A 27,909-nucleotide genomic window follows, 5' to 3' on the forward strand; every position below is an offset into this window, starting at 1 on the left:
CTCAACAATTCCCTCGAAGAAAAACCTCATAGTCGTGAGAACCTTCTTGGACTTGGCATTCCATGTGCCGCTTTGATTTGCTCGGATTTTTCAACGGGTTGCACCGGCAAGAACGTGGTCTCGACTTCTCTGCCTGCCCAAGAAAAGCGCCACCGGCTTGCCTGGATACGCCAGCTCAAGCCCGCCACGTATCCTGTGTTCGGCGGCCTCACGCGGTTTGCAGGCCCAGCAAACGTGCCAGGGCCCAATCTGTTGCGCGCGGGGCATGATGCCCATGTGATTGCTTGCCTTCTCGCGAGGCGTGCCAGCAGAAACGCTAAAAGCAAGCGCGGGGGCGTGGCGGCTCGATCCGTTGCGGCGCGGCCGGCGCCGGCCGGTCACCGGGGTGGTGCTCATCCACGACGAGAGTCGAGAGGAGCGAAGAGATAACGTCACGTGAGTCGTGTGAAAATGGTCAGTAGGATTAACCAACCGATTTCCAGATAACTTTAGTTGAGTATCAAATTCCGTCGTGTTATGGCGAGGTCATATTCTGAGCATAAACGCCACGTCAGCGCAAGAGGAGAACATGAGGCCATGACACGGTGAAGAAATCAGCGTTGGCGGTGGGTGGGCCCCCAAAACAAACCAGGAGGTCAATTTGATTCTCTGGATTCTGGGCCCATGGCCTACGCTTCATTGGTTCAAGCTCCTTCCTCGCCACGGGCAGCGGCCGGCAACCGACATCCCCAATCGGCCAATCCCCACCCCGGAATGGTCCGCGCCTCGCCTTCTCGAGCGTGCGACGGGGGCATCCCAATCCGCGTGTGGAGATGGAGGCGGCGGCGGCCTCTGGCGAAACCCTAGATGCCGCTTCCCCCTCCAACCTCGCCGTCGTCGTCCGCAGCGTGGCCGGCCGCAGCCGCAGAGCTGCGCCGCCCGCGGTCTCCGACACGGCAGTGCTCGACAGCTCGCTCCTCCTCGGCTCCCGGGGCCCCGTCGTCGTGTTCTTCAGGTGCCTCTCCTTCCTGGTCGGTCCCAGCTTCGAGTTCGAGCGTCTCCCCTCTCGCCATTGAAGTTGGTGGCACCCGGATTGTTTGGATTTTGTTCGAGACGATCTAGGGTTTGATGCTGCAGGCGTGCCGGTCCCGTTTGATACGCTAGCGGGTCTAGGATTTGCGTGCGCGTGTTCGTAATCTCTTGCATCTGTTGCTGGATTGATGCTACATTGATCCAAATTTTTTTTTTCTGGTTTTGTTAACGTGTTTGGCTGGTGACTTTGTATCTCTTAGAATCAGGAACTGTTGCGTTTCGCGTTTGGTTGTTTTGGATGGATAATCTTGGGTTGTGGTGCTCGCGTGCGTGTGCCATTTCGTATGCAAATCAGATACAGGGTTTTGACTTTTGATGTGTGCGTTTCTGTATCCTCGTGCTCGTGCCTATTTGGTACGATCAATTGTTCGATTTCTATTATTGATATCATTTTCTTCTTCTACTGGGTTGGGTTAAACTAGGGTTTGGTTTGTGTATATGTGCAATTTTTGTAGCGTATTATAATCTAGTTGACCTTGCTCGGTACTGTAAAACAAGAAGGATAGCAAAGTGGGAGTGACAGTGTCCGGGGAAACTTAATTCGTGCCATAAACATCTCTCACATGCACCTTCAGGATTGAGCCTTTCTAAGCACATGATGCCTTGGTCTACTAATCAAACTCGTGCCAATTACTGCTCATATCTTACTGCTTCTTATTTTATGATAAATTGCCATGTTGATGAGTTTTATTGCTATTCAGTACGTAAACTTGCAATTTAGATGAATAATACAAGGATGGCTTGCTTGTTTCTGCCTTCATACATTATCAATGATTATATGAGTTTTATGTGATGGCATATTTTATGCCTAAACAAATTGCAATATCTAAGAACTAAACTATACATTTTTGCGGAGTACATGTGTTGATAGTGGCAATTGTTTGTCTTACGTTGGCATCAACAGAAATTCCTACCAAATTTGTGATCTATCATGCTACATTTTTGGCTGTCATTGAACATGAGGCGACTGGCAGAATTGTGATCTATGCAGACGTATGTTGGCATCAACAGAAATTCCTACCAAAGTTGTGATCTATCATGCTATATTTTGGGCTATCATTGAACAAGAGGTGAGTGACAAACTACAGCGCAACCCCCTATGATTTCCATACCTCAAATGGTCTTTGATAATGGTCCTATCCACTGATCATGGATATTTGTCTGATTGTAGTTTTGCTGATTACTCTTTCTGCGGGAGTATTGCTGATTACCTATAATGTGGTAGCTGCTGATGCTTACCCGAAATTTGTCCATCCATAATTTTGTCCTGTTATTATCTTAGTCTTATGACTTTAGATTCTTTAACCATCAAATAGTTTCTACCTTATTTGTGGATATTTGGCATTTACAAGTTCAATTCAATGGTTGCGCAATAGCTAGCTCTTATTATGGCTGTAGGTTAGGCTGCTGATGGGTCAAAACCCTGCTCAAGCCCGTAAAAATTCTATTAACATGTAGCACTGTTCCATTCTAAGAGCATCTCCAAGAGAGTAGCTATTTTTGGCTCTCTATTTGACTCTCTAAAAAGATTCCTCACCCTACTGAGTTGTTTACTCCAACAGACTCTTCTTTCCCACTCTCCAAATCCCAACGGCTCCTTCAACTCTCCCCTTCACACACACACTGACACATGGGTCCCATGCGTCATCCCCTTCCTTTCCCCTTCTTATCCTCCCCGGCCACCCTCTCCTCTCCCGTTCTAGCCTCCCTTCTCTCCATCCCCGGCCTCCCCTCCCCACCTCCATCCCGGCCGGCCCCTCATCTCCTTCGCTTGTCGTGCTTGCTCGACAGCGCTGCGGTGCAACCGCCGTGCCAGGGGACGGAGCGCGGCATCCTGCGGCCACCGCTCCTCATGCGGCGGGGCGAGGCGTCCATCGGCAGCGTCACGCGGAGGCGAGGGACTCCAGCTGCTGCTGCTGGCTCACGTGGACGTTCTCCTGCATCAATTCGGCAGCGTGCACGTGGGCCGGGTTGGAGGAGAAGGCCGACGCGGAGACGTACGGCGACGACAAGGAGGAGGAGAAGGATGTCACGGCGAGCGCGACGGCCAGGAACAGCAGCAGGCTGAGCGCTACTGAGAACGCCCACCGGCTGTCCATCAACCATGCCGCGCTGGCCGGCAGCTTCAGGGACGCCGAGAGTGCCCACCGGAAGTCCAGCGCCATGGTCGGAGGCGGCCAGGGGGAGCATGTCGATGTACGCGTGCTCGCCGGCGGGGTGGGAGGGGGACTTGTCCCAGCGGGAGATGCGGACGGGAGACGGCATGCAGTAAGTGGGGCCGATGCGCGGGAGAAGGCCGATGGCGAGCTGCGCGAGCTCGGCAAAGATGCAGAGCGAGGGGATGGGATCCCGAGCGAGAGAAAATAGCGAGGAAGAAAGAGGCACTATTGGATGCGGTTTTGATCTTTTTTTTCTATATTTACCGATCCAGGATGTTATACAGAGGCTTTTGGAGTTGCTCTAAGTCAAATGATGGCCTAGGAGGCTAGCTATATATTTAGAGTTAAGAGCAGAGCTTTTGATGGGCTTTCCAATTTCAGGCGCTAAAAGTGTGCTAACAGGGTGAAGCCGGCCTAAGTGTATTGAAATGTTTGTTATATGCTACCTGAGTTGTGTAGAAAGACCCAATCTAAGGCCAGATGAGTGCCTGGATTGAGATGAATTTATATCTAGGGTATTCGGTCCTTCGTATTTTGGAGGTACTTTCATTTTTGGAAGAACTGATGATTTGGAAGCATTATCGAGTGTGCATACATATCATGCACACATTAGCCTCAGGGATAATATTTTCCTACCATTATAGTGTGCTAGTTTCGAGGTCCTATTTTATCCATAATAGTAGTGAATGGCAACTGGGGTTAGAGGTGGTGCAAGGGTTTCTATTGGGTCATTACCTGACAGAAGTTTATTGCTCTGGTGTACTGTTGTTGGCTGCTACTCTCACCTACCAGTACAAAAAGACAGCCCATGAGCAAACTTTATTTCGACCCTGCCCTTATAGAAATGTTCAACAGACAGGATTGGTCCAAGCCCATTAACAGGCTCATTATACTACTTTTCTGTATTAGCTTAAACTAAACATGGTTTGAGACTAGCTATGTATCGCTGTATAATGGTCATCTGGTTATTCTGTTATTTTTGTCATCTACTGCATATCTGAGCCTTTTGATTTCTCCGTCTATTAATTTATCTGCTTGTTTGGAAGACTCGAAGAGCTATCATTGAATTTTGGTTGTGCATGGTAGAAAGTTATGGGCGCTTTGAGGGCAGGTGTGACTATATTTGAGTGGCAAGCAAGTCTACCAAATAAGTTATATTTCTGCTTTTCCAAGAAAGGTGCCAAAAAGTAAAAACTTACTTTCATTACAGCATAATCATTTAACTGAGTAATTGAGTATTGATTGTCATTTAAACAGTATTGTTGTTGTTTTTGCACGGTTAAAGTTACTCCCTCTGTCCCAGTATATAAGGCGTAACCACCTCTAGTTCAGAGACCAAGGAACATATTTAATTCTCTCTATCAACGCTAGTATTACTGCATCGATCTACGTGCGTAGAGAGAGAGCGCCTTATACTATGAGACTTGAGTAAAAAGTGGTTACGCCTTATATATCAGACGGAGGGAGTATGTGAACTGCCAATGACATCGTTTAGTCAGTTAAAAATTAATCCCAAAGCTACGATACTAGTTACTGTACCTTGTAGTTTCATTATGATGCACTGATAGTTTTACTGGCATGCTGATACCCCATTCAATATACGAAAAGGAGTAAATTGCTCATGTATCTTGCATTATTCAAGTCACAACAATTTATGCTCTGCATGACCACTGTACATGGTAGTATATTCTAGTTAATAGCACCACTATTCATTGCCAATGATTTGAGTTCCATGTATATGGTTATTTATGCTTTTTTAGAGGATATGGTGATTTATGTTGGCCAAACGTACCATAGGATTTTCTGACCAAAGTTCGGAATTAATAGCTGATATAACTGTACTATTTAATGTACCAGAAATAAGTTGTGGACAGTTGAAGTCTTAAAAGTGTGAGGATCTGTAGGAAATTTGAAAAGGTCTAATACCATTTTGGATATCATCTGCCACATGGTGCTCCTACAACCTTATTGTCTTGTGTACTGGGCTATGATACTGAGGTATTATTCCTTCTGTTCCATATATCCCTCATGAAGTACCCTGCCCTTTACTTTTACGGAACAAAGTAGCCTCTCTGAAATTTGTTCAGCAGCCATGTTCGTAGTTGTTCCCACATATTCTGAGTTAACTTTCCTAAACTGTGAATACGTTTGAATAGAACATTTGGCGCTGTATGATATCAAGATCCAGCTTCTGAAGGTTTTGCATTATACTGAGCTAACATTTTTCAAAATTTAGAATGTAATCACAATGTGCAAAACCATGTTGGTATGGGTTTTGACATTCCTGCAATATCTTACAGGTTCAGATTGTGAGTTTCGAAGGTGATGAAACGCAACCTGTCTGATGAATCTGTCGTCCACAAATTGTATGAATTGGTCTGGACGAGTTGTACCGAAGCGACGTCTTATCAATAGTATGGGCATTTGCAACGAAGCCATATGGAATGGACATTTGTAACGTGCAGATACCAAGATATTTTGTTATGCAGGCTCAACAGAAGATAGTAAAATGATACAGCCGGCTCAATGGTAGAGAGTAAAATAGCTTAACGAACGCCTTGTAGTATGGACATTTGTAACGTTTATACAACCAATTTTGTCAAGGTTTTGAGCTTGGATTCATCGGTCACGCACGTGAAATGATACACCAAGGCCCATGAACTTTAAACGTTTGGACCAAATACGCTCAACAGAACACATCGGATGTCCGCAGACACACTTATGCCCAAAAGGACGCACAAAGCCAACAAAAGGCCCAAATGCAGAAGATAGGCCCGGCAGTGGCCCACCAGACCCACTAACAAACGAAACTCGGCCCATCGACGACCCAAAAGAATGACAGAAAGCCCACTGACAGCTCGAACGGATGCAGCCAGGCCCACCGACGGCCCAAACAGATTCTACCAGGCCAATTGTTGGCCCAAAAAGTGAGATTAAGCCCACTAACTGCCCATGCCGACGCATTTAGGCCCATTTATGGCCCAAAACGGATAAGCTAGACCCACTAATGGCCCGTACAAACTCAGCCAGGCCCATTGATAGCCCAAACAAATGATTCTAGGGCCATTTACGGCCCATACGAACGCAACCAGGCCCATTGATAGCCCAGACGTATGGAGAAGGCCCATTAACGGCCCAACAAGATGCTATCAGGCCGACTGATGGCACAAAGGGAAGATACCAGGCCCACTAGCAGCCCGTACCGACTCAACTAGACATACGGAACCCGACCCTCCAAAGACCTAAGCCCACCAACGGGCACCCTAAAAGCCCATATAGATACCAGCAGCCTCATTGAGATCCCCATACGCATCAGACCCACTAGCGGCCTAATCACACTCAAAGCCCATATTGAAGTTTCACATGATAATTTTGGCCCAACAAGCAACGCTCAGTACCAAGGAACATATCAGGTCCACGGAATGCAACTCAACTGTAGTCGTAAAATTTAAAACACGCCCCCAAGTAAATAAATAAAATTACGAGGCAGTAGTATCACATCAGAATGGCTCAGATAAAAGCGCTATTTCATCCAGTCCCTTAAACACGGTAACCGTAACAGGTTACAAACAAAATTAAAATTCTAAGTAGTCAAGAAAATTGGCTAATTGCACCACTAAAACTTAGGAACATGAATAGTAAAAGTAGGTAACAAGAAACCTTGCCGATGTCCCAATATGTCGGTAAGGACAACAGCCCAATGTCCAAATTTACAGAGGGCCGAACGCAGCCATCCAATCACGCCCATAGATACAATAAAAAACCTGTAGCCAAACAAAGAGAATAGTCCAATGTCCAAATTTACATAGATACAACAAAAAACCTGTAGCCAAACAAGGAGAATAAGAAGAGACCTACACAAAAAGGACAAAAAGAAACCAGAAGCTCTTTTACAAATGATATGTTGCTGTTAGGGAAATGGAATAAAGTTGTGACAAGTTCTATAAATGTTCATCGTTGGGTATCATCATTGTGAAAAATTGCTGAAAGATACAAAATAACTAAGTGTAGTAGGTTAATTAAAAAGGATCAAGCTAAATGACAGGAATTCAGGATAAGGTAGCAAACTTGAAACCAGAAGCTCTTTTACAAATGATACGGTGCTGTTTGGGAAACAAAATTTACACATGATGTAAACACATTGCTTGAGTGGAAAAAGGTAAGGCATTTCAGGTCAATGCATGCCACAAACTTTGCCAACAATATCCCCACTTGCTAGCACACAAGCATTATTGTCTAGCTTAGTTGCTTTAGAGACACAGCTTGATCCATTTACAATACACCGATTGCATAATTGCCTAGATCGTATTAGTAGATCACAATATTTGATGAAGTAGAAAGATGGCATAGACACTAATAAAAACATTATCTATATGGAATATTGGCAGCACAAGTCTTTACTTATATCTATGCCCAAGGTTTTGCCCAAAAAATAGACTTACGCCAAAGGTCACTTAAATTAAACCAAAAAACTTATTTTGTACAGAAATATCACGAAATTCCAACCATTTATTGGAAAATACAGAAACTATCTTTAAATAATGGCATGAATATAATGGTAAATGTTGTGTACTGATAAGGGTTCCCTTCCATAGGTACCATACTACAAAAACAAAATCAAAACTGGGTGCACAAAAGAGTAGATCAGATATTGTTTCACCTCCAGTAACTTATACCTGATGCAAATCAGCAAAGATAAAATGAGTAGCCCAGCTTTAATGAGCTGGCCACAATAAATGCTCACAGAATACTTTCTATTTCAAATGGGGCTACAAGTTTAAAAGATTAGCCTGAGTCAAAACAATGCATATAACCTATATAAGATATTAAGCCATAATTCTGACATTAGCATAAGACACATTAATTGTGACCAACATTTATTGGCTCAAAGACTAATACGTTTAAAACTACAATCCTTTATTAACTGAGATCAAGCAAAACTTAAATACATGAATGTAAACTAAAAAGTTGCATGTTCAATGAAAAGCTACAACTCTAAGCACAATTTTGACGACAAGAATACTTAAACATGCTTGGCATGTGATATGAGATGTTTGAATAATATAATGTGCACTCACAAATGTAGTAAAATGTCTAATTTACATGCAGTTCCAATCCTTGCTATAAGCAACTAAAAACACAGATAGCTATAATCCTGCGTATGCTTATTTACCATCTATGCTCAATTTAAAGGCGCATGATTATGTTACTGTGGAATGGATTTTTCACGAAGAGTAAACTATTAGAGTGATATTCACAAGCATAAGTCTGCCACATGTTCACTTCTCAAAATAAAGCATGAATGTCATATTATAAATGTTACAAAAAAGACCTTGAAATTGAGAAAGGATCAAATTAATGTGCAACAATGTGACAATCAAAATAGTTTATGAGATCAATTCCATAGGATGTGCATATGTTGGCGTCAAATACCTACATGATCTGCTACTACTATTACTACTAGGTATGCCAGCTGAGTTTACAGCACCCAGGGCTGAAACCCAGCGGCCCAAAAGGGACCTTCACGAGCAAGGATAACTACCTAGATCATAACAAAAGACCAGACACAGGCATGCCCCACAGACCGAAAAGAGAAATGGGAGTCGAACACAAAAATGCCATGACCACCCACTCAGCATCAACTGCAGTATTTCATTAACCGCACATAACAAAATGGCTGCCATCATTTTGTTGTGCAAAAGCAGTAACCCAGGAACATGTTATTCTAACAAAAAAGGATAAAATACAGCTGGCATTTTTATATTATATTATACAGTTTATAATTGAATAGAATGGTATACTCTGTACAACACAAACTAAAGATTATCTAGCCAACTAGCAAATCTGGACAAGGATTGGCCAGGCAACCAGCAAAAATTACCAACTAAAAAAAATCTTAATAGAGATTGCCAACAACCAGAAATTTCACTTTTGTCATTGAAAAATGTTGCAAATTTCCTTAAACAGCTACAAGAAGAAAAGGTGTATACGTGTTAAACTAAAGAGCAGGTTATTTGTAGGCTTGCACATCACCGTGGTTTATGTTATAGCCAACAAACACGCAGATAAAGACTTAGTGTCTCGTTTGACAGTGAGATATTAACCATCCACAATCCTTTTTGAAAATAAAGAGCAAAACAGTCCGAAAATTTTGATGAAATAAGCATTTTTAGTCAAACATGTGTTTTGGAAAACTTAACCAACATGTTATCATTTCTTCCACATAGCACCGAGAGAAAAATATAATAACAAGCTAAGACTGAAACCATAATGCACATATTCAACACAAGATACCAGTCCATAATCCTGATAACATCACAAACCAAAAAGTGCAACCTCATTTCTTAGCTTCAGATAGAACACATTTAATCACCAATGCTTCAACTAAGAATATGAGACAAAGCATAACAAACTCATGAAACTGCAAGATACAAGAAACCAAACTAGTGCAAGGCTAAAAAGGCCGCATCTAACCAGCAATTTCCTTCAATCAGGAGATGATTCGGAATGCATAGTCACTCAATTGCATAATCAATTGCAAAATTGCAAGAAAAATGGGAAATCAAGTAGCTATGAAACCCTGCAGATGCACATGTTTTTCATCTACGTAAAGGCCAATGAGAAGAAACATGCGACAAGTAATAAACCATCTTCCCAACTTCTCCTTAGGCACCAAATCCTAGCTGCAATATGTAAGACGTGCATCACTCCTTCAAACCCATAGGCCTGAACCTTCAGTCCTCTCATAGTCTGAAGATATGAACACAAGACTGAGCCCTACATTTTGCAAGCGCCGCGAAGGAATTCCAGGACCCGAACCCTAGATTAGCCCCCTATACCTCCCCTAATCCCCCCTTCGCACCCACCAACACAACGGAAGCCCTAACCCAACACCGCATGGTCTTCCCCCTCTTTCCGCACACCGACTTCGATTCTGACGCCCGCCCTCACATCCCCATCCCGGTCCCCTCCCATCTAGTTCTCACCGGCGACTGCAATCCGACTGATTCCGCGGCGCTGAAGGCCCCACGCGCTGGGGATCTCCCATCTCCGCCGCGGAGAGGTGGGAACAGGTTGCGGCCGCACGGATCCGCCGGGGAGCAGGAACGGAACGGCGATCGGCGCGTGGCGGAGGCCGTGGTACGGGGTTAAGGCTTGGAGACGCGGCTGGGGATGGAAGTGGCGGTTTCATTTGGTACGGAACGCGACCGTGTAGGAGGAGAAGAGAGGCACCGGGAAGATAATTTGGCGGGCCTTGCTCTTGGGTAAGTGGATACTGGTAGAAAGGATTATAAGTATCGCACTCATCAAACGACGCTTTGGCCGAGTGGTTAAGGCGTGTGCCTGCTAAGTACATGGGGTTTCCCCGCGAGAGTTCGAATCTCTCAGGCGTCGTGCCTTTTTTTTTACCTTTTTCTTTGCACCCCGAATGGCTGCGTGTGCATGCTGTGTGCTGATGGTAGCCGCCCGGGCACACACACACGCGTCTCTGAACCTGGTAGTGCCGAGTAAAAAAAAAAAGGAAAGAACCTGGTCTAAAGGCAGTGTAGCGTTCATAGGCAATTGGAAGGTAGATGGTTTCGCTGCTTTCTGTACAATTAAAGGGAATCCTTTGTTTTCGAACAAATACAAACACATGAACGTTTTGGAAAAGGAAACTGGACTCGAGCTGTTTCTTGCGAGACATCTGTTCGTTCATCCTCATGCTTTTCCCGTACTACCTCCAGGTCTTCAGCGTGGCCAAAGGGTATTTTTGGGGGCGCTAATCCACGGAGTGCCGGCAATGGCGAATCTCCACGGCGCCGCGACGTGCTCGGGAGATGCGTAATCGATGCCCACGCGGGGACCAACCAGAATGGCCTCCGGCTCTGGCCCGTCCAATACTTCCAACCCACCTGAGAAGGGTAAACAGATCATTACTAGGCGAACGCAATGAAGCAATCCAGCGGTTCTGGGTGATGTTGGGAGATCAACCAAAGCATACCAGGTGTGTAAAGAGGATGGTTCGACCAATCAGTGGATAAGCCCAGAGCTTGTCCAACCTGAATACGGAGGACAGAAATCTTACTACATACTAGTTGTGTGGGAACAGCGGGAAAACATTAACCTTGTAGGCTTGTAGCTAACGAATACCTTTCCTGGTCCTGTAAGTAGAATTGGTTTCTCTGTTTGTTGACCTCGGCGCCGCTGAATAGTTTCAAGACCTACATCAATTTTATGAAATCAATTTACGTCCAGCTTAAACTGTTATGTATAAGATTGCACTGATAAGGCACGAGACGCTGAAAGTCTGAGACTACACAAAGACCTTTATAGCTGAAAAATAGAGGAACTACAGCTTATAGTGGGAGCAACGTTCAGTTAGTAGAGTTGGAATTTGGACAAAGGTTGAATTCCAGTTGTCCAACCAACGAGACTTAATCCACTTTTCTGCCCCAAATTTGGAGCAACACGAAGAAGAAATGTTGGGAGACAAGTGAGAAAAAATGCTCGACATATCCTATATTCCTACTGATCACATAACTATCCAGTGGTACAAATTCCATTTTCCCTTTCGAGCCGGGGAGATTGCTGCGACTGGGCTGCAGATGCAGCCAGTCCGCCATTGCAGCAGCAGCAGCTCTACTGCAGCCAGCCAGCTGCTGCAACAAGTCATCGGACTCTGCAGCCGATCAGCTGCTGATGCTGTGCAGCTAGCACAAGCAAACAGAAACCATATAGAAACTTCAACATGGTCCTAAGCCCTAACATCTCCCACTCTACAAGCCAGCGTGTGAGACTGTAATTGTAGCATATCTTATGGTCCAAGCAAACTGCATCAAAAAAAGATTGAGCGTACCAGTAACTGGAGAACATGACCGGATCAAAACAGCAGCACCAACACCCTCCATGTCGGCAACAATATTGAGCATCATGTGGAGCCCATAGCATAGATACACATATGCATGGCCTCCCGGTCCAAACTACGCAAAAAAGGAGCACAAATTTTAGCCCAATCTCAAATTCCAGACCTCCCAAATTTGCCTGCTGAGAAAGAACGGTGCAAGGAAGCACTGATCCTACCACTGGAGCAGTTCTCGCCGTGATGCCGAACCGGCCATGGCATGCGGAATCATTTGGCCTGTAGGCCTCCACCTGAATCAATCATACGCAGGAAATTTCGTCAGGATATCATACATAACTCGCAGATTTAGCACCACAGAGAAAGAACATTTTGCCATTTACCAAACAAAGAGAGAAGCTACATAGATAGGGAAATGTAACCTTGGCGCTATTGCAAGCTTGTAACAGAGTATAATCTTAATCGTTAGCGGGAGATTCTGAAGAACAGTAACCTCGGTGATGCGAAGGATGACTTCGTCGCGGCGCAGGAGCTTGCCGAGGAGGCGGGGGGCGAGGTCGAGGGCATCCACCTCGAAGAACTCTCGCGGCAATGCGTGCCCAATACGCGGCACCGCGTCCACCTCCAGCGGTGAGGGAAGCGGCGCTCTCGCCAACGCCGGGCCCCCAGCAGCCTCGGCCTCTCCGGCGGCGAGGCGGCGGCTCCTTAGCTGCGACTTCTTCCTGGGGGAGGAGCGCTTGAAGCGTGGTCTCGTGGGCGCACCGGAGGTGGTCATCGGCGATGCCTTGCCGGCGGCGTTCGTCGACGGGGAGAGGTGGGGTTTGAGTCCCGGAGTTCGGGGGAGAAGGGGATGCGTGGAATTGACGGACGAGATGGAACGGAGGGATCGTATCGATGTTAGCTACGAAGCGTATCCGCGTAAGGTTGCTGGCGAAACTCCTGGTTGACTTTATTTCAAAAAAAATCATATTTGTTTGACATGGCAAATCGATGATGCCTAGCAAAGGTTTTCAAAAGAAAAGAAAAAAAATAAAAACGTTAAGCCACAGCGGCACAGATTGGGCCCGTTCCGATTGATGATGAAGTCAATACAGTTTGCTTCCATGTGAACCACTAAAATTGTCAACGACTAAAGCAATCGTGACTAAATAGTTGATGACGTTACGAGCTGAATCGAGTAGAACAAGCACTCCAGAACTTTGATTGGGGCATGTTTTGTCCCATATCTGTACTGTGCCTTTAAGTAATGGAATATCTTTTCAAAAAAAAAAGCAATTCCTTGGGAGGTCCCACTCAAATTTAACTATTTGAGGTTAGTTGATCAAATATGTGCTTAGCACATAGCTGCCGGCACATTGAGCACTTTTACGGGAGCATGAGTTGACTAACACAGTTTTGAGCTAGCAAATTGGATACCGCATCAGCTGATCAGCCTAGCTAGGTAGTTTCATCAACATCCCTAGGTTTTTCCCTCGGTGCTGCTGAACTTATGACTTGCTTCTAGAACATTGTAGATTACCGCTAAAATAGGATAAACTACAATCCCAAACACCCAAAACCTCCATGAACGAACCTTACAAAAAGGGAATTTACCAAAGCGGGTCAGCGAAAAGCATACCGCTGCTGTCCGCTGTGCACGAACGAGGTAATTCAGGTAGCTGGACCCGCCGACGCGGATACTATGGAGGGCGACGACCGGAGGGCCCCGCTGCTGGGCGCCGGCGGCCGTCCCCCGTCTCTGCAGCGCCGGGACTCGGCCCGGTCGCTGCGCAGTAGCTTCCTGTCCCGGCTGCCCGATAAGGTGCGCGCCGCGCTCGATCCCGAGCGCACCGCCGACGTCGACCTCGGCCGCGCTAAAGGCCTCTCCCAAGGTGCGAGATCAATCTGTAGCTAGTCAGTAGCCACCACTTCCATGGGGGCACAGGGAGATGCGAGCTTTGATTCCTCACCTGCGTCGGTGTAGGGGAGAGAGAGTACTACGAGAAGCAGCTCGCGACCCTGAGAACCTTCGAGGAGGTGGAGGTGCGCTGCATGCCCGGCGAATTCGAGTCGGATGAGGCGGACCATGGGGCCTTCGAGGACAAGGAGCAGAAGCAGAACGAGTTCGCCATGAAGATTTCCAACTACGCCAATATTGTGCTGCTGGTTTTCAAGGTAATTTCTCGAGTCAGGCCGTGCAATTCTACTGCAGTAGAACATGGGTACCGATCAGAAGCGAAGACTGTATGCTAATCCCTTGTGCCGCGAAAATGGAAGGTGTATGCTACGATCAGGACGGGGTCCATGGCAATTGCAGCATCCACGCTTGACTCGTTGCTGGATTTCATGGCCGGCGGCATCCTTTGGTTCACACACCTCTCGATGAAGAGAGTGAACATTTACAAGTACCCAATTGGCAAGTTGCGTGTTCAGCCGGTTGGGATCATCGTCTTTGCGGCCATCATGGCAACTCTGGGTATTGGCATCTTTGCTATGGCAGATCTCCAAGACTGAACTCCTGTATCAAGAAATGTTTAAATTTTACTACTATCTTTCAAACAAATGCAGTGTTGAAGTGTCTGTAGAAATAATTAGAATGAGTTTCTTCGTCAATGTATTAGGTTTCCAGGTCTTGGTCACGGCTGTTGAGCAATTGGTGGAGAATAAACCTGGGGAGAAGATGACCTCAGAGCAGCTAATATGGTTGTACTCCATCATGCTTTCAGCAACTGCTGTGAAACTTGCTCTCTGGCTGTACTGCAAGAGTTCAGGAAACAGCATTGTCCGGGCTTATGCAAAGGTATGAATATCTGCCATGACCATACGACATGAGCATACACTAACTGTTTGGAATTAGTTTAGTTGGGTACATAATTTAATTGATATCAACTTTGTCATTTAAATTCAGCTGTACTTGTGCAATTCAGGACCACTATTTTGATGTGATAACCAATGTTGTCGGTCTGGTGGCTGCTGTTCTTGGGGACAAATTCTTATGGTGGATTGACCCTGCGGGGGCTGTACTGCTTGCTGTATATACCATTGTGAACTGGTCCAAAACTGTGTTAGAAAATGCAGGTACCTTCAAAACTCTTTACATTCCCAAGTGTCATGAAATTCCAGAAATGCTTTATCCCCCACCCACCATTTAGGAACACTGAGACTAGGATAGCTGATGACATGCATCAGTAGTAACGCTCTGAGTTCTTGATCAGCTTGCCAGCTTGTGACTGTTTTTTCTTTCTCCAGTTACCCTAGTGGGCCGATGTGCCCCCCAAGAGATGCTGCAGATGCTGACCTACCTCGCCATGAAGCACGATACACGCGTCAAGCGGGTTGACACTGTTAGAGCTTACAGCTTCGGAGCTCTCTACTTCGTCGAGGTCAGTTAACAACTTAGCGTTAGAAGAACACTAGCAAACTTTGTGTCCCTATCATTCCTCCCATCTCCAGTGTTGCGTGATCTTGTTCCTATGGTATGATATACTCTTGCGACATCGTTAGGTTGACATCGAACTCTCAGAGGATATGCGGCTACGAGAGGCGCACACCATCGGCGAAACGCTGCAGGAAAAGATCGAGAAGCTGCCTGAAGTCGAGCGGGCATTTGTTCATGTTGATTTTGAGAGCACTCATAAGCCTGAACACAAAGTCCGGAGCAAGCTGCCAGCTACTGATCCTTGAGAGACTTTCACATACTCGTGTACAATGTTAGATTTAACTAAGAGCATTATGCTTTCTTTTAAGGCACCGGGGTTCAGCGACAAACTCAATGATAAAGTTTAATTTCCTTTCCACCTGTAAAATAAGGGCAGCACGGATGTCTAACTGGAGTAATGCAGGATTTAACCTTTCCGGTTTACTGATCCTGATCACCATAAATCACCAATGCCTTTGCAATTTCACATACTTTATCAATGAAGAACTTCGGTTATAGTTACTTCACTACTGGATAAAATATTACATGCATCATAGCTCAACAACGCCCGACAGTATTCAGTTATGGGAAACTCCCAAGTTCCAGGACATCGCATCCCAGCAGCATACAGATCTAAGACAACCCTCACCCTTTTCAGCTTGTTAACTACAGACAAGAAGGTGACCCACAGCTTGCTAACTACAGACAAGATGGTGACCCACAAAGGTAGCTGTGCTTCATCTCCAGGTTCCAGTGTGGGGGCAGCAAAGGGCAACAAAAAGATCCATCACATTACTGCATTAGCTGGCGGCGGCAACCATAGCCGTGCGAGCATTGGTGAAAGTTGAGATCAGTGCGCCTAGCTGCAGTTTGTCATTGCATGCAAAGCTTAGCCTGTACCTGTATATCAAAGACAGAGATGACATGAATACTGTTGCTAGCCAATAAAAAGTAAATACCAGAAAGAGATATCAGTTTCCCAGCTGATCATAGCCCAAATCCATGGGAATAACTCAGAGAGTAACCATAGGTCACTACTGACCTATTGCAATATCTCAGAGACGTTGCAGTGAACTTTTAAGTAATTGCTTCACAGAGTAACCATAGGTTACTACTACATCCGAAGTTTGCTGAATAAAAAGAACATTTTGCAGTGTTGCACCGTTGCAAGGCCTAAACTATACCAATGAGCTAATTTAATGATATCATAGCATTTTCAGTTAACCATCTTCTAAGGCTTTTCTTAGTAAACTAAGATCTAATGGTATAGTCACATCAAGTAAATAGGCAGCTTGGCCACACATTGCTGGTCTTGCGTCCATCATATTAACTAAAATGACTATATTGGTATATTTATGCCAATGTGAGTAGAATTAGCAACAAAACATAATTATTTGATGGAAAAGAAGCATCTAGTGCATTAATGGTAAGCTAGTTTATGTACAGAATCACACAATTCAGTAGTAAAAGTTTATACAGGACATACTCAATATCAGCCAGGTCATTAATCAGTTTTACACGAACACCGGATGGCATTTGTATTTTGAACACAAACCTGCATAAAAGACATACAGAAAATTAGAACAATGCTACAGAGGATTCAAAGTTCAGTGTTGATTAAGAATATTTATGAAATGAAAAGCTGGTACTGTAGGCAGTAGGTAGCGCTTACATAGTAACCTCCCGTATGATATCAACCAAGGCCAGCCCTTTTCTCATCTTCATGTCAGATATATCTAAACAGATAAGGAAACATACATTAGACAATGAATTATTAGAAGGATCATATTGATAAAGGTAACAAAGGTTACATTGGAAGCTGGTTGAAAATGGCTCATTTAGTAGCCAAAATGCTATCTCCTCAATATCTTTTGGCATGGGGTTTCCTGTGCAAAGATAGACAGCTTCTTCTGTGATTTGTTGGGATGCCATGTGTGTTGACTGTGCATAAAAAGAAGGTAAGTCATTACCATAGCCGTTGTCATTGGTGCACCAGCTTATACAGAACAAAATAATGGATATCATGACAATAAAAAAAGCTATGTTTTATGGTTCATATCAGTGTTGAACTTAGTAAAAGTATCGTTGAAAGATTGGCGTTAGTGAAATACTTGAAGCACCCACCGCAGTTAGCAAATCAGAAAGTACAATTCATCCATATCTAAAAGGGCAACATTTTCATGCCCTTTTTTTAACTCACATCCACATGGTAAAAAATAGTTGGGTTCAAATGCACGAATCAGGGATAACCTGCAATATATTCAAAGCCTTCCTCATATCACCATTGCTTAACCGCACTAGGGCTGTCAAGCCACCCTCATCTACACTGAGCCTGCAAGTACATGCAAAATTTAACATTGCAGATAGGATAAAAATCCCAGAATACCACATGAAGATCGTGTACCATGATATCATGTAAAACAAACATAACCAAGTTCCCAAGTAACAAAAAAGTAGTTATTTAGAAATTCTTGAATAATCTTAGAAGGAAAACAAGCGCTTACCCCTCAGATTTTATTATATGCTGAAGACGCTCTCTAACATGACTGCCATCAAGTGGAGCAAATCTAAACCTAGTGCACCTTGATTGTAATGCAGGGATAATTTTGTTGACATGGTTGCATATGAGTGCAAACCTTGTGCTCCTTGTATACTTTTCAATGACTGCAAGGAGGGGCAGAGTAAATAGATGTAAGGAAGAAAATCCACAGGAATATTACAGCAAGGAACAAGTAAACTATTAACGATAGAAACACCTCTTCGCAATGCAAACTGTGCATCCTTAGTCATTGCATCTGCTTCATCCAAGAGGACCAACTTAACAGAAGGCCTTGCCCTATAGAATGTTAAATAGAAGGCAAAGGGGTATTACTTCACGGTATTATGACAAACAAAATTGAATGATCATATATCAAGTCTGTGTGATTTGTACTGCATACCCAAAAGAGAGGCTGCGTGCGCCAGCAAAATCCTGGATCTGCTGCCTTACAACATCAATACCACGTTCATCTGATGCGTTGAGTTCTAGAATCATGTTGCTATACTGAGACCCATATAGCTTCCTTGCAACCGCCAGTATCGTCGATGTTTTCCCAGTGCCAGGTGGCCCATACAGCAACAAATGTGGAAGTCTATTCTCATTGGTGAGCCTGTCGACTACAACAAAACATTAAAGACAAAATCATCAGTTTAACTCATGCTAACTATGCAGAACAATGTGTTACAGTTGCAATAAGCACAGTTGCAAAAGAATTAGTAGCTAATAACAAAACAACTCAGGAATCCCAGAATTTGTGGTATCATAGACAGGCATAAGTTTGGGGCCAAAAATCACCAACATACAAGTTATATGTAGCATAAGGTCACTGAAGCATTAAACAAAAACACGGTAGCAGATCGAGCACAACCCACGAATTAGTGGTAACTGAAACACAAATCTAATAAAAAAATCCCTTCACCAGGACACAATCCAATCCCTCCTAAAATCCTAAACGGCTAAACCTCGTACCAGGCATCGGAGGAGCGCAAAGGCAGCAGCCACTTACTGGTGTCGACGATGTCGCGGTGGGCGGCGACGTCGGCGAGGGACTGGGGCCGGTACTTCTCGACCCATGGCGCGGCCCTCCCGGGGGCACAAAGCGGCGCCTTGCCCTTCGGCGCCGCTCCGGCCGGCGGAGGGGGCGGCGCGGCGGCGTCGATGTCCATGGGAGTGGCGGCGGTGGCTCCCGCCATGGCAGTGGGTGGAAACCCTAGAGCTGGAAGGCGGGATTGTGGGGAATGGTTGGCGCCAATTCGAAACCCTCTCGTCGCCCTTGTCTACCTTGGCAACTTCAGGAGTGTCAGAGTGCTGCCGCGCCATATCGAAGAAGGCCAAGCTTTGGGCTCGAGCACGACCTTGGAGGCCTTAGACCATAGCCCAGCCCATTTGTAATGTCGGCCTTGATGAGCCTTTTGTACTACGTGAAACTCTCTGTTTCTTTCTCTCTCTTTTGATGAAGGGATGGAATATTGGAATGGAAGGGCGGACCTACTCAAACTCAAGCGAGAACTTCTTCCAGTGAAGGAAAAGGGAAATTCACTAAAGGAAAAAAGGTGGGCATTCCTTTTAAGAAAATAATAAAGAGTTGAACTTTTGTAGAACTCTTGTGGTTGGTCCGCTGTTCGTTCTCTTAGAAGTATAGAATAATTATGCAAGTTCTGATACTGAGGTCGGAGTAGTGAACAATCATAATGTGAAGACAGGTAAGGAAAAACAATCGTAGAGGGGACGGGAGACCTGCAAGTAGCAGGTAATAATAAGAATCTGGAATAGTCGCGTCTTTTGCTTTTGGGCGCGCGGCATGTGTGCAGTGTGGTAGCTGAAGGATCAAGCCCCACACGGTCATTATCTCAGAAAGTTCCTTTAGTCACCCATCAGTGGCCGAAAGCGCAGAAGGAAAGTGCCAGATTCTTGTCTTGTTGCCGAAAGTCAGGAATACTAATTAAGCAGAATCCACATTTTTTATACGCCTTAAAATTTAGATTCGTTAGATGGTTGCAAATGGTTACCTTAATGTATGCCAACAACTCTCGTTTGGCTTTATCTTTTCGCCTTTTTAACGACCTTATTTGCCACTATATTCAGCAGCGATGTGTGGTGCAGCGGGGGAATTTGCGTTCTGTATTATTCATGAAGCAAATGGGCACATGTGGATATAACGTTGCGTGCAAATAATTGTTTTTTTTTCAGTTCTTCACACGCTCAGATTCTTGCAAGTCGGAAATCAAATAAAGCAAGTTAGCTAGCGCCAGAATCTACTCAGTAATACTGAAGTTCAAGAAGAGCAGCTGACAGATGCACGAACTTTCCTTAATTTATTATATTTGATATTCTATCATTGCAATAATTACACGTATATTGTTGATCACATCCCGGAGTAGCTAGCCGAGCTAACTGTCAGTCTGACACTACAGCTTCAAGAATCCAGACAGCAAATTCATGTTCTTCGAAGCTCCAATAATTCTCCAGTCATATCGGAATCTGCTCCGCCTATAGGTACCTAGTCAGTATATCGATGCCACCGGTTCACTTCGATATAGCAACAGATCAAAGCAAAAGCACGGACGAAACTTGTCGATCGATGACGGCTCTTCTCGCATCCGGCGAGCAGCACTTCAGGGCGCAGCCTTCGATATGATAAGCTCTGGCCTAAGCTCACCGGCGGCTGACCAGCGGGAACCACAGGTCGCGGAAGCATGACTGGTAGGAGACGAGCAGCAGCACGAGCGCGAGCGCGAGCGCCACCCCCCACGGAGATGACGCCCCCGCGGCGTCCCGCTGCTGCTGGCCCCAGCCGCCGCCGTACCAGGAGGGCTGGTCCCCCAGGAGCAGCGACGAGACCCCGCCGCCCCGCGTCCGCGACCCGGACGTGGCCGCCCAGTACTGCACCGCGAGCAGGAGCAGCAGCGGGGACAGCACGACGGCGAACCGGACCTGGTCGACCAGGCTCTCCACCGCGGACTCGTAGCGCGAGTAGAACGTGGTGGCGCCGAGCAGCGCGGCGGTGGCCAGGAACACGCAGAGGTGGAAGGACGTCGCCCTCGGCGCCGGCGCCGGCAAGTAGGTCACTGTGCCCTGGTCGTAGTAGTAGCCGCCGCTCGCCATGTCGCTCAGCTCAGCTGTTCATGCGCGCGCGCGTGCTGTGCCAGTGAACAAGCTGAGAAGGGATCGGAGCGGTTTATATAGGCGGAGGAAGGGAAGGAAAAAGGAAAGGATGCGAGAGGTAGAGGGACACGGACACCCACTCGAGTCCAGCACAGAGCTGCGCTTTACTTGGGACGGGAGGATTCCGCCATTCCTTCACGAGGGGGTGAACGCGGCGCGGCAGCGAGCCAACCGCGCGGGGACGCGTGCCTGCCCCCCGATCATGCGGCGATGGTCGGAGCCGAGCCGGGCTGGCTGGCCGTCAGGATGGCTCGGAAAGCGTGGCGCTCATGTCCACCAGCCGCCGACGGATGGAACCGGCTGTTCGGGACGAATGGATGGCTGCTGGCTTGGAAAGCGCTGCGCACACGTCGGCGCGGTTCATTCCCCAAGCCTGGCCGGGGTGGGTGCTCCAAACAGTGACCCTGGACGTGTCCGCGACAGCCGAAGTCTGGAAAAAAATTTGGTGCGGACTGGCCGCAAAACCTTCCCGTGCGAACTTGTCTTGGATGTCTGACGCGTGGCAATCTTGGCTGGATTAGTAGACGGAATTAGGCCCACGAGCTTGGAAAGCTTTGGGCTTGGCTGGTCGACGCAAGCAGCCGCACCACAGCACGGCTTGGCTCCGTTTACGGCTCCGCGTTCCTCTCGTACAGAAACAGAAAAGAAACCGCCGCCTTTGTCTACCAGTCTGGAAATCCTGGATCCTGCGCCGCCGCAGCTCGTGCGATTCCAGTTTAGGCGACTGCTTCGATCGCTTTCGTCATCTTGGTGAGGCCTGCAGTCTACATCCTTGGTAAAACGTACGTACGATCCTACTTAATCATCTATTACTCTTCTTAGCCCCTAGCAGCCGTCATGGAGGTTGGCTTATCTTATGATGAGGACGTTGCCCCGGTTGAAGATCGTGATGTCGCCCGGCATGAGAATGTTGACTTCAACACACAGTCACGTACCATGGAATACGTAGATGAAGGGGATCAAGCAACTCAGGTTAGGTCACATACTTTGTTTGATCATCTTTTTTGTCAAGTAGTAGATAATGCATAGCGGAGAAGTAGTATATAATGCATGACGTGAGATTATACTATACAACAGGTGGCTGATAAATTTGGGCACACTTCAATTGCTCCTAAAATTGGAATGGCTTTCGAATCTGAGGACTATGCTTATGAGATGTACAATAAGTATGCCGGTGAAATTGGATTTAGTATTAGAAAGAGCACCACAAAGCACCGACCAGATGGTACTATATATCAAAAATATATAGTTTGCAGTGCCGAAGGACATGCAAAATCTGAGTCATCGAAGGGCATGACACGGACAGAATGCGGTGCTCGGATTCGGCTTGTTGTCAGTAGAGAAGGGATTTGGACAGTGAATAAGGTTGTACTTGAGCACAATCATTATCTCGCTAGTCCAAATAAGAAGAAAAATCTAAGGTCCCAACGACGTGTCTCAGAAGCAGATAGAAAGCTAATCAGCCACATACGAGAAGCTGGAATGAGGCCTGCCCAAGTCTATGAGTTCATGAAGGAGTTCTATGGAGGAGCCGACAAAGTGCCATATTCAAAGATGGATTGCAATAATGAGATTGGTCGTGAGCGCAAGAAGTACTTAGAATCCAATGATGCTCAATCACTATGCAACTACTTGAAAAATAAGCAGCGTGAGGATCCTACATTTTTCTATGCAGTTGATATAGATCAGGAAGATGGACCCGATAAAGGCCGTATAGCTAATTTTTTTGGGCAGATGGTCAGTCTATCATGGATTATACATGTTTTGGTGATGTTGTGTCATTCGACACCACATTTCAAACTAATAAGTTTGAAATGCCTTTTGCTCCAATCCTAGGTACCAACCATCACAAGCAAACCATAATTTTTAGAGCTGCATTGCTATTTGATGAAACAATTCCATCGTTTGTATGGCTCTTTGAAACTTTTTTAACAGCAATGTCAGGCAAGCACCCAAGCACAATTTTTACTGATCAAGATGCAGCCATGGCAGGTGCTATTGCTTATGTATTTCCAAACACAAGCCATCGTCTTTGTATATGGCATATTTATCTTAATGCTGCTAAACATCTCGGACATATAATTAATAAGCATAAGGAGTTTCTGCCTGCTTTTAAGAGTTGTGTCTATGAGGATAGATCAGAGTATTACTTCAATAAAAAGTGGCATGATTTATTGCGGGAGTACAACCTTGAGGACAATGACTGGATGGCAAACCTTTATAACTTGAGGGGAAAATGGGCTATTATCTACCGTGACTCTTTTACAGCTGACATGACCTCTACCCAAAGGAGTGAAGGCATGAATAATATCTTCAAGAAAAGGTTTCGTAGAAAACTGGGTCTTTCAGAACTCCTTGTAGAATGTGAGAAGGTGTGTGCCAGTCTTCGTGAAAATGAGGTCAATGCAGATTTTCATTCACGTCGTAAGATCCCGATTACTTACATCCTAAATTTACCTATGTTGAAGATGGCAGCTGAATCATATACAAGGAGAATGTATGTGGAGTTTGAGACAGAATTTAAAGATCAATTTGTGTTAACTGGTCAATTGTTGAAAACTGAGGGGTCAATCTTGACATACATGGTTACGCATATACAATCTGACCAAGGGGCAACAGTTATGTTCAACATTGAAAATATAACCATCTCATGTTCATGCCGAAAGTTTGAATCTATAGGTATGTATAAAAATTCTGAATTGTAATATATTTTTTATAAAATAGTTTGATCAACAACACCTTCCATATATTTGTTAGGTATATTATGCAAGCATGCCCTCAAAATCTTCAACATAAAGGATGTTTTTGTCTTGCCATCAAAATATATACTGAATAGATGGACGAAATATGCGAAGCGGGAATTTTTTGTTGAGAAACATGGGATCAATAAGGAGAATTTGACAACTCAAGCTGCACGTATCTCACGAAAGGCGACATCTGTTGCACTGAAATGTGTCAGACCCGGGGCCACGGGGCTGTGTACATTAAGGAGTCCGTATTGGACTAGGGGATAGGACATGTCCTGTACCTCATTTATGTTGTATTCTACTCGCATGCGGAGTAGAACTAGTCGATACAGAAGGAAACTACTCGAGTTGTACTTGAGTACGATTCCTAAGCTAGTATCAGGCTAGGATTCATGTAACCCTGTCCCCCCGGATATATAAGGGCGGGCAGGGACCCCCTCAAAACATAAGATCACCAGATCAACACCAAGGCAATACAAACCATCATACAGGACGTAGGGCATTACGCATATTGCGGCCTGAACCTGTCTAAATCTTGTGTTGTCTGCACCTTCGAGTTCCTGATCTCGGCGCATCCCAACCTAAAACCTACCACCTTGGGTATACCCCTTGGTGGGCAGCCGGATAAAACCCGACAGCTGGCGCGCCAGGTAGGGGTGCGCATCAGAGATCCGCTGGAGAACTCGATGGCGATTTTCAAGTTCCCCAGTCCCGTGCTCCCTGAGGGCACGACCTTTGTTTTTGGCTCGTGGGTCTGCGTTGCCAACGGCGCCGGCGGTTCCCGTCGGCACACCGTCGACGACACCTTCAAGCTAAAGACACTCGCCGCAAGGCTCGACGACTTTGTCGATAATTTCGATGAGTTGCCGTTTTCTGACTCTGCCAGGGAGACCGAGGCAGCGTCTGTTTCTACTGTTCCTTTTTCCACGTTGGAAAAGGACTTGAACTCTTTGCTCCAGGCGGGAGGTTCCTGGGCCACCGCATGTCGGGAGGCTGAAGATCACCTGGCCGCTTGCGGGCTGATGATCACCACCACCTCCGAAGGACGAATCGTTCATTGGAGGGGGATGAACTTGTCCGACTCACTCGGACATGAAGACCGATTGGTAGCCCATCTGGAGCCTTTGCCTTTTCAGGAGGGCAGGGCGTTGGCTGCCATATCCGAGGGCTCGACTGAGCTAGTCGAAGCCCCTTCCGAAGAACTCGCAACTCGCCAAGTCCTGATGGCGGAAGAAGGGGACGACGACGCCCTCATCCCCATTGGCGCACTTGATGGCATATCGGAAGATGAAGACACCGCAGAAGCCGAGAACGAGAACGACGCCGAGCGCGACGCGCGACGTGCAAGGAACAGAGCTCGTGCGGTTCGCAGAAGGCGCGCCAACGAGCGCATACGTTCTGCACAGCGCGAACTCGACGCCGAATTCGCCGCGGCAGATGAACGTGGTTTCAGGACTCCTGTGGCCAACATTGCTCGGGTAACAGCACTACTCGAGCGAAGCAACGACCCCAACGTCCGACAAGCACTCATCTACGCCCAACGGGCGTGGGTCCAGTTGGACCAGCAGGCTCCGGCATCGCTTGTCAGGGACGAACACGTCGGAGACAGCCGAAGCCAGGCCCCAAGTCGAACAACGGGTCATCGCCCGCGACCCCAACGCAGCAACAACAATGATGGCGTGGGTGGAAGCCAGATCACCGGTGGGAGGCGACAGCCACCTCCGGCAAACAACCCGAGGCAGCCCAATCCTCCACGTCACCAACCTGATCTTCGTCAGAAGATCAATGAGGGGCGCGATTCCCGGTCAGTCCTCGACTCGAGGCGACGGGAGCGCGAGGTAGTCGAGCGAGACGATGCTGACTGCAGCGATCGTTTCCCCGCGTTCACTGCGAGATTCAACAACTACAAGTACCCGGAGGGTTTCAAGCCAATTGGCATTACCAAGTATGACGGCAAGCAGGCCCCCCAGCAATGGCTCCGCTGTTATTCTACTGCCATTGAGGTGGCTGGCGGCTCCAACACTACCAAGGTCGTCTACTTTCCGATGGCTTTGGAACCTGCACCGTTGACTTGGCTGGAAAGTCTCCCCAGCGATTCCATCGACTCCTGGGAAGGCCTCAAGAAGGTCTTCATCGATAACTTCCAGGGGGCCATATCTCGAGCAGGAACCCGGCACGACCTCGCCCAGTGCAAGCAAGAGCGCAATGAACTCCTCCGATCCTACACCCGCCGTTTCTTCGATGTGCGGGCCACCATCGCCAACATCTCAGAAGAGGACATTATCGACTGCTTCTACAACGGCCTCACTGACCTAGGTATATATCATGATTTTGGGCGTAACAGGCCAAAGACAGTTGCAGGTTTACGCGACATGATGCACGACTGGTCTGAACAAGAAGGAAAGATGCGCGAGAGCTTTCCAAGACGTACCGACCTCAACCATAAGCGCAACAACGACAACCGGGCTGACAAAGGCCAGCGGGATTTTTCGGGTTCTTCCCGAAAGCGCAAGCCAGACGATCTCGTCGCGGCTGTGGACCGTCCTTCGCGGGGCAAGAAGTCGACCACACAGGAGCAGTTTGAAAAACTCCTGCAGAAGAAGTGCCCGTGGTGTGTCAACTCCAAACACGCAGCGATCGACTGCTTTCAGCTCAAGCGCACCTTCGGCTCTCCTGGGAACGGCAAGAAGAACAAGTCGACGGGCAAAGAGCCCGAAGACGAGGAACAGGAAGACAAATCTGAGACGCCTAAGTTGCAGGATGCCTCTAAGACCGTCAATGTTATCTTTGGCGGTGACGAAGATTTTTGCTCCAAGCGGGAACAGAAGTTGCTGCTACGAGAGATCCTGTCAGTTGAACCAGCGGTACCACGACCACTCCGATGGTCGGAGGTCCCCATATCATTTTCCCGTGACGATCAATGGACTAGCTTCTCCGAGCCTGGGAAGTTCCCACTGGTGCTGGATCCCGTGGTCGCAGAAGTCAAGCTTACTCGGGTTCTTATCGACGGCGGGAGCGGACTCAATCTTATTTTCGCCAGTACACTAAAGAAGATGGGTCTGGACCTCACCAACAAACTTGCTCCGAGCAAAGCTCCTTTTTACGGTATTGTTCCTGGCAATGCCGCGCATCCGCTTGGGACAGTTGTTCTTCCGGTCACTTTCGGGACGAGGGAGAATTATCGTACCGAGTTCATCAAGTTCGAGGTGGCCAGCTTCGAATCTTCCTACCACGCCATACTGGGGAGGCCGGCGCTCGCCAAGTTCATGGCGGTGCCACATTATGTCTACTTGCTTCTCAAGATGCCAGGACGTAACGGTGTGCTTACGCTCCGAGGCGACTTGAAGAAGTCCTATGATTGTAACCAAGAAGCCATCCAGTATGCATCGACTTCCCGCGTGCCAGATGCTTCCGCTGAAGTACTCGCGGCCGCACAGCAACTCTCTCAAGCTGAGCTTTCGGGACAAAATGTTCTTTGTCAAAAGAGCTTCTTGATGATTTGGAGAAAGCCATAGATAAACTGAACTTGGATGCAGATAATGCTATAATGAATGTGCAAGAAAAAGACAATGAGGTTCCTCCAGTTTCAGCTTATTGTTCTACTGATACATTAACAGGTAAAATATCGTTTAGAGTTTCTCGTGTAGTAAAAGGCCCAAAGAAAAAACGATCGACCACATCCCTTGAAAAGCGAAAGGGGAAGAAAAATAGAAGTGCCAGCAAAAACAAAGGCGATGATCCAAAACAGACCCTGGTAAGACACCTACCGTGTATTAATTATATTATATCTTTTTTATATTGTGTATTTACATACATGTAAGTTTGATGTACGATTTAATATATTGTGACATATAGGACCTTGATGCCAATATAACTGAAGCTAACAGCAGCATGCCAAACAATATTTATGGCCAACCTTCAACTGTAGCAATTCCATCAATGCAGGGCGTTTATGCTAATGCCACAATGTCGGACTTTAATATGCACAT

At 46.5% G+C, this 27,909-nt stretch overlaps 5 protein-coding genes and 1 non-coding gene across 14 annotated transcripts; 3 read left to right on the forward strand and 3 right to left on the reverse strand.

Moving 5' to 3' along the window:
• Positions 1 to 347: 347 nt before the first annotated feature.
• On the forward strand, positions 348 to 5,833 carry LOC112894995. Of its 8 annotated transcripts, none has more exons than XR_003229122.1 (5): positions 348 to 994; positions 1,976 to 2,141; positions 2,243 to 5,228; positions 5,387 to 5,427; positions 5,531 to 5,833. XR_003229122.1 is itself a non-coding variant. In XM_025962855.1 (3 exons), the coding sequence occupies exons 2-3, from the start codon at positions 2,110 to 2,112 to the stop codon at positions 3,436 to 3,438; spliced, it is 837 nt and encodes a 278-aa protein (XP_025818640.1). In that variant the 5' UTR covers positions 354 to 994; positions 2,032 to 2,109; the 3' UTR covers positions 3,439 to 4,055. The 8 variants fall into 8 exon arrangements, 1 of the variants encoding a protein (XP_025818640.1); XR_003229124.1 differs by lacking the exon at positions 5,387 to 5,427 and having other exon boundaries at positions 350 to 994; positions 2,243 to 4,417; positions 5,088 to 5,228; XR_003229123.1 differs by lacking the exon at positions 5,387 to 5,427 and having other exon boundaries at positions 350 to 994; positions 2,243 to 4,407; positions 5,088 to 5,228.
• Positions 5,834 to 10,543: 4,710 nt separating this feature from the next.
• TRNAS-GCU lies at positions 10,544 to 10,625 on the forward strand. The gene has a single exon. It is a non-coding gene; the product is annotated as a tRNA-Ser (tRNA).
• A 168-nt stretch (positions 10,626 to 10,793) lies between these two features.
• Positions 10,794 to 13,826, reverse strand: LOC112878927 (DNA-3-methyladenine glycosylase). Its single transcript, XM_025943198.1, has 7 exons — positions 13,691 to 13,826; positions 12,566 to 13,019; positions 12,294 to 12,365; positions 12,070 to 12,193; positions 11,364 to 11,434; positions 11,215 to 11,272; positions 10,794 to 11,125 (listed from the first exon to the last, which is right to left on the reverse strand). The coding sequence occupies exons 2-7, from the start codon at positions 12,845 to 12,847 to the stop codon at positions 10,962 to 10,964; spliced, it is 771 nt and encodes a 256-aa protein (XP_025798983.1). The 5' UTR covers positions 12,848 to 13,019; positions 13,691 to 13,826; the 3' UTR covers positions 10,794 to 10,961.
• Positions 13,477 to 15,960, forward strand: LOC112878924 (metal tolerance protein 3-like). Its single transcript, XM_025943195.1, has 7 exons — positions 13,477 to 13,943; positions 14,036 to 14,226; positions 14,329 to 14,527; positions 14,673 to 14,851; positions 14,979 to 15,129; positions 15,301 to 15,434; positions 15,556 to 15,960. Exons 1-7 carry the CDS (start codon positions 13,754 to 13,756, stop codon positions 15,733 to 15,735), a joined length of 1,224 nt encoding a protein of 407 aa, XP_025798980.1. The 5' UTR covers positions 13,477 to 13,753; the 3' UTR covers positions 15,736 to 15,960.
• Positions 15,961 to 15,965: 5 nt separating this feature from the next.
• On the reverse strand, positions 15,966 to 19,316 carry LOC112878925 (replication factor C subunit 3). 2 transcript variants are annotated; one of them, XM_025943197.1, is made up of 9 exons: positions 19,015 to 19,313; positions 18,409 to 18,625; positions 18,226 to 18,305; positions 17,974 to 18,133; positions 17,720 to 17,801; positions 17,281 to 17,410; positions 17,142 to 17,205; positions 16,956 to 17,024; positions 15,966 to 16,369 (listed from the first exon to the last, which is right to left on the reverse strand). In XM_025943197.1, exons 1-9 carry the CDS (start codon positions 19,199 to 19,201, stop codon positions 16,270 to 16,272), a joined length of 1,089 nt encoding a protein of 362 aa, XP_025798982.1. In that variant the 5' UTR covers positions 19,202 to 19,313; the 3' UTR covers positions 15,966 to 16,269. The 2 variants fall into 2 exon arrangements, with proteins under 2 accessions (XP_025798982.1, XP_025798981.1); XM_025943196.1 differs by having other exon boundaries at positions 17,142 to 17,410; positions 19,015 to 19,316.
• A 985-nt stretch (positions 19,317 to 20,301) lies between these two features.
• LOC112900759 lies at positions 20,302 to 21,194 on the reverse strand. Its single transcript, XM_025969567.1, has one exon. The coding sequence runs from the start codon at positions 21,111 to 21,113 to the stop codon at positions 20,664 to 20,666; it is 450 nt and encodes a 149-aa protein (XP_025825352.1). The 5' UTR covers positions 21,114 to 21,194; the 3' UTR covers positions 20,302 to 20,663.
• Positions 21,195 to 27,909: the final 6,715 nt, after the last annotated feature.

The sequence above is a fragment of the Panicum hallii genome, chromosome 1 (assembly GCF_002211085.1).
Source record: "Panicum hallii strain FIL2 chromosome 1, PHallii_v3.1, whole genome shotgun sequence".
Lineage (NCBI taxonomy): Eukaryota > Viridiplantae > Streptophyta > Magnoliopsida > Poales > Poaceae > Panicum > Panicum hallii.